Raw genomic sequence first — 14,250 nt, forward strand, 5'->3', positions numbered from 1 at the left:
TATTAGTCATGTCATAATATTAACTGCAACTACATTTGTTATGCCTGTATTATTATACTAAATATATTAAATAGTACATTATATTACATAATATTTCTTCTTATTTTCATTACATTACATGATTTCAATTGCGTTATTTATTTATCTATTATGTAATATAATCACCACTTGCTGTGACAATATAATTTCCCACAAAATCTAGCAGATTATTTATTTTATACAGGTGTTTTAACTGTTTGAAGATATGTAGAGTGATACAATCCAGAACTTATTACACTTAATCAGTTGTGTGTGAACGTGTGAGAAAAACACTACAATAAAAGCTCAAAAGGTGGCTGCTGTTTCTATTCTCTTTCTGTCTAATCAATTATGATGGAGGAGAAGTAAAGTTAAAGATAACACTGACCTTGACACCGTACTTGACCTTGCCAGCATAGTGTCGGATAATGAAGGCGGGCTCCATGACAGCGGGGAACTCGATGTAGCTGTTTCCCTCATGTTGCCGCTTGAACTTATCCAACAGAGTCTGGTTGGTGGCTTGAGGGAAACTGAAATGAAGGACAAAAGAGTTAAGTATGTATCGTTTTCAAGGCGAGCTAAAGAACAATGCGTTTTTTTACATCTGTCTTCTAAATGAAAACACATTACAAGAGAAGCTCTGTAAAGGAATAACACTGTGTAAAGCTGTCAGCTATATTATGAAGATTAAAAGATTCTACAGATTCCTGATCACAGCAAATAATAACTTAAAGAAATTACTTTTTTCCCATCTTGACCATACAGTCAACAACAGTCACCTCCCCCATTACTTATAGTGGGCCAGTGGAAACCTGGCGAGTTAACATGATCTGATTTGTAAACAGTTTTGACATTTTATCCTCCGATGCCACTGGATGAGGATTATCATTTTAAACCGATCCTGGCTCACATGTCCCTCCTTTTTCCTTTAACATCTAGAGCCAGAAATTCTGCAGAAAATCAACAGTTTACAGGAAGAGAAGAGGGGAAGAATGAGACACCAGGGCTTTTGGAACGGGGTGAAACCTGAGCTATGAAAACATCACAGCCAAAGTCTCAGCGCTATTCCCAGCTATTCCTAGTGGGAGGAATTTGATTTGGTGTCCAAATGGAGAACAAGGGGAAATTTAAACTGGAAATATTGTTAGTAAAAATAGTCATAGTACAGCTGTGAATCTGTAAGAATTAAAAAAAGGTAATCTGATTTCATTTCAAAGACTATATCAGTTAAAATACACATACATTTAACACATTTGCATTTATTTATTGTTTAAAATGAGCAAATAAAAGGCAAAAATGGCAAAAAAAAAAACCCTTTAATATGTGACAATAAACCCGTCACATGCAGGGACAAACAGCCAGAATCTTTTCCCCATAAAGCTGTGAAGGTCTTAATATATTTTAGGTGAGATGTGACAACCCTGCACCTCCTCCAAGACACGTAGAGTTTGTTTTTTACTCCCTGACATTAAGTAGTTTCAGTAAGAGTGGTGAGACCTGCTGTCATCCCTACAGTGTGAGTTTTTAAAAAATCTGCATGTCAGCAAAACTTTTCAACTTATGGAGCTTAATGTTCTCTCTGCTCTGAAGGGTTTGACAGACCCCTTAGCTGCAGTCCTGTGTGTTTCTAACCCCATCGGTTATCACACATGCTTGACATTTTCTTTGGCAGACTTTTTGAGTGGTTAAATGAGCTAATAAAAACTACATTTGATTTGCACCTAATGGCCTAAAGCATGCATGAAGTTCATAGAGTTTTCTTTAAAGCATTGAACTGACAAGCCGAGAGGGACGCAGCCTCACATACTATCATCCTATAAAATTAATAAGACTGACAAGTTAGCAAAAAAAAAAAAAAATGCACAAAGCCAGCAGATGGAGAGTGATGATAGCATGGACACCTGCCAATTTTGTTTCAACATGCCTGAAGCGCTTGATAGTGGGAGTTTCCAACACAAAAAAAAAAACCATAAGATGCGTTTGAAATGAAATGAACAGGTAAAACAGGTAGCCAGACAGGCTGAAAGACCCACTTGCACTCTTCATCCAGGAGGTGGAACAACGCTGTGGGCTTCTTGCTGATCAGGTTGATGCAGCCTGTGTTGTCGATGTAGTCGATGTTTCGCCAGCTGATGCCCTCTGCCCTATATTCCTCCTACAGGAACGCAAAATACAAACAGAAAGCTCAGCGTTATACTATTGTTCTGAGAGTTTGAATGTAGGCAGACTGCAATCCTAAAGCTCAAGGACATTCAGATATATACAGATCAGCCTCATATAGATTTCTGACTAGCTGCAGATCAGTGATAAAAAAGGTTTATTTCTCATGTGGCAACAAAGCAACATTTGCAGAAGCTGCCTTGTTTCAACACACATATAAACATAAAATACATTTTTGTATTTGTATGTACTATTGTATATTTATTCAGTGTAAGTCCAAAGTGCATGTGGCATCAAAGACATCTCTCACCCATAAAAATATTAATAATCAATGCTTCATCAAAAACAGACAACAGTCCTACGTAGGTCGGGCTGTTTTAAATTCTATTATCAAAGCAACAATGTTGTTTGCATGCATGCTTTCATGTTGTCTCGCCGTGCTATAAAACACTCTTCAGATCTTGCCTGGCCTCTCTGTGGTTTAATAATGAGAGAAGCATTCAGAGCATTTAGCAATGTTCTTCCCCATACATGTTTTTTTCCCCCTGTGATCCTGGGAAAGAGATTTAGCCAATAAAGACCTTAATCTAGGGGAGGTTTAATAAAAAATCACTAGTCCTCCTTTTCTCTAGTCTCTTCTCTTGTTAGCCTAAAGTCAGGAGGCTGAAAAAAATTCAAGTTAATTATTGTTGTTTAAGCCACTTTCAGTGCTGAAGACAATAAAGTTCACAGTGAAGAACACTCTGAAAGGGAAGATGATCCCTTTCTGTTGTCACTTTTTCAGTATTTGGTCAAATAAAATGATACTGTTTCGCTTTAAAGCTTTGCAACCTGCAAATCAAACGGAGGAGCTTTCTAGTTTAATTCTGCTGCTAGTCATTCTTGTAGAAAAATTACATTTCATTAACATTACAATAATTTGAAAGCATTATTGTGCTGGACTTTCTCCACGCAAACAACCCAACAGATTCCATTTGATTTCTATCAACAAGAGATTTTTTAACCATTTTTTTTAACAAAATACATTCATCAACACCGGCTGTTGCTCTCCTATTGAAAACCGCAGCTGGTCCATCCACTTGGAAATATTACAAAATCAGATGGAAGAGCTGTTTTTTGAGACTGTATTCCTGAGTCTGGAAAAACAACTATTTCCTTAACATCCATAGAGCCATTTAAAGGTCAGCGTTTCCCTGGAAAATTAAAGTTTCAAGAAGTTCAGTGCAACAGCTGGAAGATGGATTTCTATTCTTAACTATTTTTTGTGAGAGCATATTGCAACCGAGACCATTAACCCCCCAGAAATCATCAAAGATATCTTCTAGACAGTTTTATACATTATATTGCTTTATATTATGTAAGTATGTTAATTTTCATCAGCGTACGTCTGTGACCTATGTCTTTAATTTCCTCTTGGATAATAATAATAAGGCTGAATCTGTACTTTTCATCCTTTCACAACATCAAGTCTGAATTTCCGAAGATGACAGTAAGTTACTAAACACAGTATTTCACTCCTGTGGTTTAATGACACACACTGGGTGGAGACTATAAAAACAAACACCTGTGTAATATAATCTGATACAACAGATTGTGAAGCTTTACAATATTCAAACTGTGTGTCAGATGGGTGCTGACTCAGCTCTTCTCATCACTGAGCTGTGGTTTGTGGGGGTGTTGTATTGGATTCCCTCATGCTACACAGGATGCCGTATCCACCCCCTCTACATGTTTTTAAAGCATCTTCCTAAAACCAGTTTGATTCACTCTTGTTTTGACTCAACCGACAAGAAAAACAAAGCATAACGTGTCTCGGTCTCAAGTGTTTTCATATTATTTTACAGTTTCTGTTACAAATAGTGTTACATTACTTCATCCCAATAAGTATATTGTAAGTAAGAGTCCATTTCCTGTGACTAATGTTTTAAATACATCTCTGCCTGTCATCACAAGCTCCATCTGATGTTTTTTTATTTATCTGTCAAAACTTTGTAGCAACAAAACATGAAAAAGATCTCCATAAATTATTGAGTGAAACGGAAAATTGCACTCCTATTACCAGTCTAATGTGTGTGTGTATCTGTGTTCATGTGATGTTTGACTATTTGAGGAGTTACTATGGTACAGAGGGATTTATGGTCTGTGTAGTAAGTATACAGTACATGATCAAGGAAAGGCTGAGAAACTAATTTTACTACTGACATCCTCTTCCTTCCGCCTTTTCATCACACACACAAATCTTCATTCTCAACATCCTGAAAGCAGATTTAAAAGTTGGACAATATCTGCTGATTATGTTACCAGCTTAGATCTTTCCAGTGTAGATCAGCAAAGTTTTATAAAAATGTCCTTTACTGTAGTAACACCTTTCTTGTTCCACTTCTTGTCTTTTTGTGGAGTTCCTCAAGGGTCAGTTCTAGGACCTGTCTTATTCTCACTTTACATACTCCCATTCAGGCAAAATCTCTTATTATTGCTGGGCTGATAATGTCCAACTTTATGTATTTATAAAACCTGACAAACTTTCAAACATGACCATTTTATATAACTGTCTTAAGGATATTAATGCCAAGATGTCGCAACAGTTTTATGAAATTAACTCACAACAAAACTAGAAGTTCTGGTCTTTACACAAAACCAGATCTTTGACATTTTTTCAACAGCACTCAGGTTCCCTGGTTTCTAACTCAAAGGTGGCCTCCAGAAACCTAGGGGTTAACTTAGGTCAGTTATACAGTCTATTTATTTTCAATTAATAAACATCGCTAATCCTTCCAACAGCTTGAACCAATCATCCATTGGGCATGTCTCCAATTAGTTCAAATTTCTGCTGCTTTATTACTAATCAAGACTCCATATTTAGATTTTTGTCTTTATATTTTTAAGGCACTACATAGTTTGACTCCATCGTATATCAGTGAGTTGCCAATCTCCTGGTTCTGACTCGCTCAAGACCCGTGGTAACCAAACTTTTCTTCTTCTTTTCTTTCTTCTCAAAGACATTTTAAAGGATTTTTTACTTGTTTTTGTCATAAATATTTGTTCAAAGGCCCTTAATGTCTTTTTTGAAATTGTGAATTACTTTGTAACTCTGGTTTTGAAAAGTGCCACATGGATAAAGTTTTATGGACTTCTCAACAATGTGATTGTTGGCAGAGAGGTTGTTTGAAAAGGTTGAAAAAATAAGATAATGAGTACTGTTACCCCTTAAAATGACCATCAATGTGCCCTTAAGCAAACCGTTTAGCCCCAAAACTGCTCCAACAAAGTGACTCATTGGCAAACAGATGAATGGAAATATACTGTATGTAACTGTATACCAGGGTGTGAAGCTGGCTTCAGCGGAAATATGAAACACGCCAGCTCTCAGTAAATCCTGGTTCAATCATTTTCAGAGGCTTTCAGGCTGCCTTAGTAGTGTACATTGATTTTTCCACATATAACTAATGCTATACTCTACTTACAGTAAGCCATTATGAATACCCACTGTAAATTCATCTGTTTCCTTTGGGTACTGTTTTAACCCAATGTTATAAGATTAGTACTCCAAAACTATGTTAATTTTCTCAAGCTCATATTTTAATAAAATGTGGATTAGAACTGATTATTGGCCACATAAAATCCAGGATGTGTGGTGGTTAAAACATGCCATAAAAACTGCAGTGGCAGCATGATTCATGGAAAACATCAGAAATCAATAGGAGTACACATTTACAGATAATTTCACAGCCCTGTTCACACGCCGTGTCGTTGGGTGTCATGGAGGTCAATATATTGTAAACTGTGTGTCAGGTCTGGCTGAGTATGAGTGGCTACATCTCTGCAAGAGCAATAATGACCAAAAATACTGCAAAAGCCAAATGCAAAAGTTAAAAAGCAATTAAATTATAGACTTGTACAACGTATCGTGTGTAACTTTTGCCTTTGGCAGTCTACAGCGGCTCAAAAACAAGCCTAATCTCCGTATTAAACTATAGTTTGACTGCTCAACTGAATGTTTGCTTCATGCAAATGTTTGCTTCACATTAACTCATCAGAAAGTGGAGGGACATGAGGTCTGTTGTTATCTGATTGGATGGTTGTTTTCGGCAAGGTTTCAACCTTCTGACAAAGCGGCTGATGGAAATAGATTTGCATAAAGTGCACTTTGTTGGACACACAAAGCCCAGGATATGTAGTATGCACATACAGACAGTGTACAGTAGGGTTAGACTGATCCAAAAAATATGTATTGCATGCCAGAAAATGAATAGTTCTGGGCAGAATATATGTTTTGTTGATTGACTAGATGAAAAAAAAAAAAAAAATCCACATTTTCAGAATGCACCACAAACACAAATAAGAAGATGGATCACATAAAAAATAAGATGCATTTGAAGAAAAGAGTACTTTGCCAAACTGTTTCACTTGGGGTTGGATTTTTGCGGACTGGGTTTGTGCTGCAAACAGTAGCACAGGAAGCGCTGTGGGATCCTAATAAGTATCAACAAATACTGGAAGCTGAAGTCTCAGTCAGTGAAAAAACTGAAAAGAGGTCTAAAAGGACTATTACAAGACTTTGATCCTAAACATTCCTTAAAAATCAACCATTAACTACTTAAAGATACAGAAGATTCAGGGTTTTTTTTAAATGGCCTTTACTGTCCTTATGGAAATTTTCAGTTGGATCTAAAACATGCTTTTCCAAGCAAAACAACTGTTTCTAAGTAGGAAGTTTTCTGCAAAGGAGTGGAGGAAATATTTTTGCAAGACTGGGAAGACTGTTTGCTGGTTAAAGAAACATTTGGAGGCAACATACTGACTTATAGGGTGCCTAAACTATTGCATACGCTACGTGTTTAGATTTCTTTTTACTATAAAAAATGTCTTAAATGTTCTTGTTTGTTCCCTGCAGAGATTCTTTTAAGTGTTGCAGCTAACAGTTATTTTCATTATTTTTCATTATCGGCCGATTCTTTTCTCGATTTATCATTTTGTTTATCAAATGTCAGAACATTAGAGGAAAACACTTGTTATAATTACCAACAGCTCAAGATGATTAGTTGTAAGTACTTAGACAGTGTTTTCTTTTCGATTAACACTCAGAAACCCAAAAACTATTCAGTTTACTCTTATATATGACAGAGACAAACATCAAATCCTCACATCTGAGAATCTGCAACCAGCCAATGTTTGTCATTTTTGCTTAAAAGATGACTAAAACTATCAGTTATCAAAATAGTTGCTGTCGATCCACTAACCAACCAATCATTGCAGCTCTACTTCTTTTCACATTGAAAACAGAGAAAACACACACGCTCGACGACCTGTTTACATCATGCGAGCTTGAAGTCTTGTGCCATCGCTTGCATAAGTCATCAGGTCATATGTATGAAGAAATCATCTTAACATGACAAATCTGACATGTACATAATTTACATTTTTGCAATAAGCCTGCATTTATTTCCCCTGACCTCACAAGAACAAAGACGTCTTTGCAGTCTTGTCTCATGACATACACATATAGTATAAGCCTTGACATATTTATGGAGGTAAGTCGGGGTTTGTGAACAACTGCCTTTGTACAAAACAGGAGTGACTGAGGACACACGCCTCCGTGTCTTGGTGCAATTCCTAAACTGAATAGAAGCTTTCAAACATCTCATGCCTCTCAAACTTGTCAAGACAGGCTGCTGATTTAGTCACTTTCAAAGGTAAACACGATGTTTAACTAACAGGCAAAACTTAAGAGATCATGACATAAAGAAGCTCTTTGAAGTTAATAAGCTCACTTAACAGAATATACATCCACGGTTGGGGCGGCCAAAGGGAAGGGTGATTTGAGTCATACGGCTGTCAGGTTCTCAACTAACCGTGTTATGTAATGTGATTAAGAATTCCTCCATTGTTTCAATGTCATTGTAACGTATGTACACTGTGTGCTGTGATAAGGATGAGGGATTTCCTTGGAAAGAACTTAAGCGGGTAGATCTACAAGAAGTTAAAATAATAGTTGCAGTTCTACAGTAGCTCAGAAGTTCACATCCTGGTCAAAGAGTTAAATAGGAAGTCAGGTCCTTAGAATTGTCAACCTTCGTGTTTTTACGCTGACAAAAAGCATCCTATAGACGTCTTACTTGTTCAAGCTTGAAGATGTGCTGGTTGAAGTAATGCTGGAGACGTTCATTGGCGAAGTTGATGCAGAACTGTTCGAAGCTGTTGTTCTCATAGTCCTCGAAACCAAAAATGTCCAGCACTCCAATGGACAAGATCTGAGGAAAAAAAAAACAAACATGACGCAAACAAAAAAAAAAGTAAAAATATAACCGACTTGCTCATGTTAGAAAAGTTTGTTCACTGAAATACTGAAAACATTAAAACATGGCAACAACTGTGTGTGTGAAATGGTTTTTATTTTAACATTTTAAATGTTTGAGAATCTCTCAGATCAAATCCAGACGGACATGATGACAAGATTCATGTCTATCCTGTCTATGATTTAGACTGTTCATCTGTGTAACATATTACTGTGAAAGCTGATACGTCTATGTCGTCCTACCTTGGTTGTCTCCTCAAGGTCCTTGATGTTGAGCAGAGCATGGTTGATCCTGAAGACGATCCAGTCAAACAGAGCGCTGTATAGCGACTTCGCCATGGAGTCTCGCACCGTACCAGCCTGGAAAGACACACATATAGTATAATATATAGTAAGGTAGACTATGAGGGATACAACTGTTACTTACAAGGTTACTACTAGGCCTTTTCAGGATCCTCTTTTAAAGCAAACTTGAACTGCAATGTGTTGTTATATAATGCCTTTTTACTATGTCGTTTTTATTTATAACCTTGTCTGTCTCACTTCCATTTAATTTTGTTTCGCCATCTATGTTAATTGTATTCATCGTAGTGCGTTTTGATGTTTGATACACCTGCAGACATTCCTGTGTAAGTGCAATGTCTCATCTGTATAAGGTCAAGGTAGAATTGATCAAGTCATTCCCTCTGTATACAATACTTAACATACAGGGGAATGAAATTGTGTTCCTTCAGTGCTGCGGTGTACGCGCAATATGAACAGATATAATAAAAACAAAAAATAAGTAAAAAGACCATGAAATGCAAGTAGTCATTTCCCCCATCACAGAAATTGCCACATACAATATTGTCATCATTCTGGGAGTCTGACGTGGCTGCAGCATCTGTGTGCACCGCCATTAGAGCTTGGCCTTGTACAGTATGTCTAGCCTTAGTTTTAAAAAATGTATTAAAAAGATGTCTAAATGTGCAGACAGTCGTATTTCACTTTCACAATCAGACATTAACATTCTGAACTACGTATAATTCATGACATTATTGTACTGTCAGTAGCCATTATATTTAGTACTCTTGATGGAATTTATATAATGGGATACCCTAGAAACTAAAAAGCAGATGGCGTGAGCAACCTCTCTAGCCTTGATATTCCCTACAGAGACTTTGGCACAGACAGCAACATGACAGACATGCTGGCAGCCTGCACTGTGTCACAGCAGGACGGCTCAGGGCCATTATTAATGTCATTAGCCAGCCTAACATTCATCAGGTTGACTCATAATATTTGCCAATCCGATCTAGTGTGACACAGAAAGTTTGATCTGCCAAGTTCTGATGGATGAGGCTGTAGAAGGTTAGCATTTTAAGCTAGGCCTAATGGAAAGAATAGCTTTAATAGGCTAAACATAGACTGTGTGTGTATATATATATATATATAGTATCTGTGTTTGATTGACAATGGCTGGCAGGTTGATCTCTGGCAGGGCATGAGAAAGAAAACGCTGTAGCTTACAAACACTGGCCAGAAAATGTGTTGTTAGCAGTGGTATTGAAGAGTAAAGACCACAACAACATGTTTTTATGCTGTTTAATGTGCTGCAGCTGAGCAGCTTATTAGCTATCTAGTCTGCAAATTGACATTAGTGGTTAGCAGACAAATGTTTGTTTGGTGGCTTGTTCAACAAGCTGAGGTGCAGGAAAAGAGTGTGTTCATGTTTATAAGTTAGATAAGAAAGAGACTTCAGCGGGAAAACTCTGGGTTGTTGTTCAAAAATTGGGGACGCCATCATGAAGAAAAAAAAAGTAAAGTATAAAACCTTTTGTTTTCAAAAGAAATTGGGGTTCACAGAGAATATAAGCATGCTGTAGCAGAAAAAACATGCCATTTAGTATCAGTTAGACTTGAAATGTTTGGAAGATACAGAACATTACGTTTTATGTGCCCAGTATCGAAACCTTGGGGTAGACTGAAAAAGAACCAGTGTCCTGAATCAATGCTGTTGTTACATATACACAGATTTTTTTTTTTAAAAAAAACTCCTTGTCAAATAATTGAGAGAAAACGTTCAAATTCGCATATCCGCTGGAAAGATTTGACCTTAGAGAAGCAAAGGTGAGTCTGTGACCTTCAAAAAACAAAACAAACCATGAAGTGGCTACTCAAAGTAACAATTCTTTTGTTTCTAAATAATCAACCAGGATATTTTTAGCAACCTCAAATATTCCTTTCATGAGTCAGTACAGATATTATTCTGAACTCCATACATACTGTGGTCTAATTACCCATAAGCTTTTCATTATTTAGAGGAAATTCAACTCAAAACATTCGAAGGGAAATAGCTTCATAACTCTGAACAAATGGTGAAAAACTCATTACAGAAACACTCAGATTTCTTTGAAGTTTTTCGAGTGTATGATTTCAGTTAACAGGCAATGAGATTGTTGTGGCTGTTAGAGCAATATTTACACTAAGACCACCCAGTGTGCTACCAAAACAATCATTGTTTGTTCATATGAAATGGCTCCTAAACATCTAACGGCCATTATGAAGTTGTTGCCGTTTTGATGGGAATGTGTAACACATCGCCGTCGTCTGGGATAGTTTGTGGTAAAATACTGCTGTGACAGATTTGGGGGGGGGTGATTATTAAAAGACATTTGTACTAGAAAATAAGCAAAAACATTTAACCCAAATCACAGTTATGTGTGCAAGAGAAGATTCGACATTTGACATCACTGGAATGAGATGATGAGGCACGATGAGGACTTTCCAAATGAACTAAATCTGTGTGAAACCATCTGCAGACAGGCATGTTACACTGTATATCCGTGTTGTCCCCTCTTCTCTCTCTCAGATGGCTCTCATCTGCAGACCATGACGTGTGTTTGTTTTCAGAGCGGGGGTCCCAATGAAAACTGTAGAGGGGCTTGAAATGCCTTCCCTTCTCTCTAAACAGACTGAATGACTTTGTGCATGTGTGTGTGTGTGTGTCAGAGTGACTATGTGTACATGTGTGTTCATGTGTGGCCACAGGCTGCTGGAAGAGCTGGAGAGAGAGTGGGGGGAGGGGGGCGGGGGGCAGGAGGAGATCCGGTACTGGTGCACGCTGTCCTGTAAACATGGCCGGGTCAGACTGGAGAGCCGAGGCTACAGAGCAGTTATTGAGTTGGCAGCGTGCCTCCTGTCACATTACTGAGGATGTTACTTAGCTTGAGCATAAGAAAACGTTCAAACATACAATAACTGACCCTGTGTGTTAAGATGATGCACACTGAGCGATGCAAGCAGAGATACACCAGGTGTTTCCATCTATACATATTATGTAGCTTTTCTGTATTTACAACTGTATTTTGCTGCTAGTCTGACGATATTTATCTGGGATTAGTACTGCTGCGGTCTCACCTCTGCAAGTTTGTAAGGAACAATCAGCTTCTCTCCCACAGTAACGGTCTTCCGTGTTGTCAGAGCTTCAAACAGCATCTCTTCTTTGACCTGGTCATGACAGAAGAGAGAGAAAGTGAAAGTTAAGTCTCAACTGAAAAGTTGATCATTCACTGTAATGTCTTTTTTTTTTTTGTACCAAAATGACACAGTGTGCACCGTGACCACAGAACCCTTGATCATCATCGTATGTATATTTTGTTTCATTTTGACTCGCTGAGAGGAAATTTAACACTTTCTATTCAAGCTGCTTTTCATCTTCGTCAGTTTAGTTTTAGTCTGTTTAGACACTTTTATCCAAAGCAACTTGCAAACAAGGCAAAACATTCAGGCATCAGAGGACAGTGACTCAAAAGTATCTGACCAGGTACAAGTACCAGGAGAAAATATCATCATCATCATCATCTTTATTATTATTATTATTATTATTATTATTATTATTAAAGTAAGAAACAACTAGAAACGATTGGAAGTAGACAAGTGCATAAGAAATACCATAAAGAACTTGGGTGTGAGATGACAAGTTTGCATAAAAAAATCTGCAATAACAATGTTCTCTGTATGGAAAACCCATCTTCTTATCATTCTGCATGTCCAACAAACATCCTGTCAGCACAGACATCTATTCAGAAGGGAGACCTGAGAATTCTATACAAACACATATCTATTAACTTATAATAAAGAAAGTGAATACATTGAGAATTCAATTTTTAACCTGTCTAGTCAGTCAATTAGCTAATGATCCACAAACAATAACACTTAAATCACGTCACTGGGATTTTGCTCTACTGTCACTGAACCATAATCTCTACAGTTGGTAATGTAAACGTTAGGGCCCCGTGTGTATTTATTAACTACTACAGGCTCCGAGGAAATCCGAGCAAACCGAACTTTGAATGGAGAGAAACGCACGTCCCCGACGTCACTCGACAGAGTTAACAGGAAAAGACTGACTTAATGGATGTTGAGGACTAGTTCCTGTTGAATAACAACATTAAGATAAAGTGATAAAGATAAGATAACGCTCAGTGAAAAGGAAGTACTGTAGGATGTCTGATCAATACGCTAGTAGTGAGCTGGAGAAGACATGAAAATGAATGAATGACTAAGGGACAGACAGACCTGTAAGTTACCCAATGAACAGATAAGAGCTGTCAGGAAATTGTTGCGTCATCGGGGACCTAACAATCTTTGTGTGCATGATATAATTTTGAGTGGATAATTAAATTCTAAATTATGCAAAAGCATTTCACCCCCATATTTAAACCCTGGTGACTGTTTTAATTTTGTACCTGCAAAATAGTTTTTTTAGTAGACTATGTGTGTATAAATTATCGTGCCGGTCTTTCCAGTTAACAAAACACATTATCTCGCAGTACCTCCAGCAGTTCTGAGACGACAGGCAGCACCTCCGGGTTACAGATGTCGATGGAGTCGTCCCTGTACGTTTTCCTCTTGTAGCGGATGTTGCCCAGGTGGAGGATGGCTGACAGCAGGGAGAAGATCCTAAACAACAGTCAAGAATAATGTTGACTGAAAATCACATTTTTCAAATTGTGCAGCGTAAAAAATGTGGATTTGGTGATCAAATGAATGAAAGCTCCTAATATGTCTATATGGTATTTATGGGCATTTATGTGATTGCTGTTTGTATTGTGAGTTACAAGACTTTCTTCCTTCTTTGCACAACAAATTTGTCACTGGGCGACTATTTAACTTATTCTTATCACACGCTTATTGCGGTCGTGTGTTACTCACTGTTTGCGCGTGGCAGGAAGAAAGCCCACCATCTCCATCCCTAGCTGAAGCCTCTCAAAGTCATGCTTCAGGTCCTCTCCTTCAACCGTGAAGCAGTCCTGCAAAAATGTGAAAAGCGGGAGACATCAGGCTTACAGCAGTCGTTATGAAAGAGCGGTCTGGAAGCCAAGTGACAAGTTGCTATGAAGTTCAGAAGGACTTGCTAAATACTGTTGACATACACAGTGCACAAATGTTTTTTTGTGTTTACACAGTGTCTTGCAAAGACGCTTAAAATAGTTTTTTAGTTTACATTGCAGCTAAAACAAAAAACAGCAGATTAGCCTGAAGCAGGCGAAATGAGTAACTCGTGCTAAAAATAAGCTATCATTAAGAAGCTTGGGAACAAACAAAACAACAACTCTCTGGACTGATGTGCAGAGTGTCTTGTCAACAGTAACATGTGCAGATTCTGCTCCTGTAGTGGAAAATCTGGCCTGAGTTTCCCTTTAAACCTATCCGCAGAAATCTGGCAAGCTGGCATAAGAGCTGAGAAGAGCAGCAATTTATGGGTTCCTGTTTATGAATGACGGAGGATGATC

At 37.8% G+C, this 14,250-nt stretch overlaps 1 protein-coding gene across 6 annotated transcripts in view; it reads right to left on the reverse strand.

Moving 5' to 3' along the window:
* Nucleotides 1-14,250, reverse strand: part of myo9aa (myosin IXAa) — a 110,753-nt gene that overhangs the window by 27,818 nt on the left and 68,685 nt on the right. For all 6 annotated transcript variants that reach the window (XM_067581559.1, XM_067581494.1, XM_067581648.1 and 3 more), the window contains 7 exons: nt 13,670-13,767; nt 13,291-13,417; nt 11,873-11,962; nt 8,717-8,833; nt 8,295-8,429; nt 2,052-2,173; nt 407-548 (listed from right to left, as the gene is read on the reverse strand). In XM_067581559.1, the coding sequence (XP_067437660.1) occupies nt 407-548; nt 2,052-2,173; nt 8,295-8,429; nt 8,717-8,833; nt 11,873-11,962; nt 13,291-13,417; nt 13,670-13,767 (831 nt within the window). The remainder of the gene's footprint in view (nt 1-406; nt 549-2,051; nt 2,174-8,294; nt 8,430-8,716; nt 8,834-11,872; nt 11,963-13,290; nt 13,418-13,669; nt 13,768-14,250) is intronic.

This window comes from Thunnus thynnus, chromosome 1 (assembly GCF_963924715.1).
Source record: "Thunnus thynnus chromosome 1, fThuThy2.1, whole genome shotgun sequence".
NCBI lineage: Eukaryota > Metazoa > Chordata > Actinopteri > Scombriformes > Scombridae > Thunnus > Thunnus thynnus.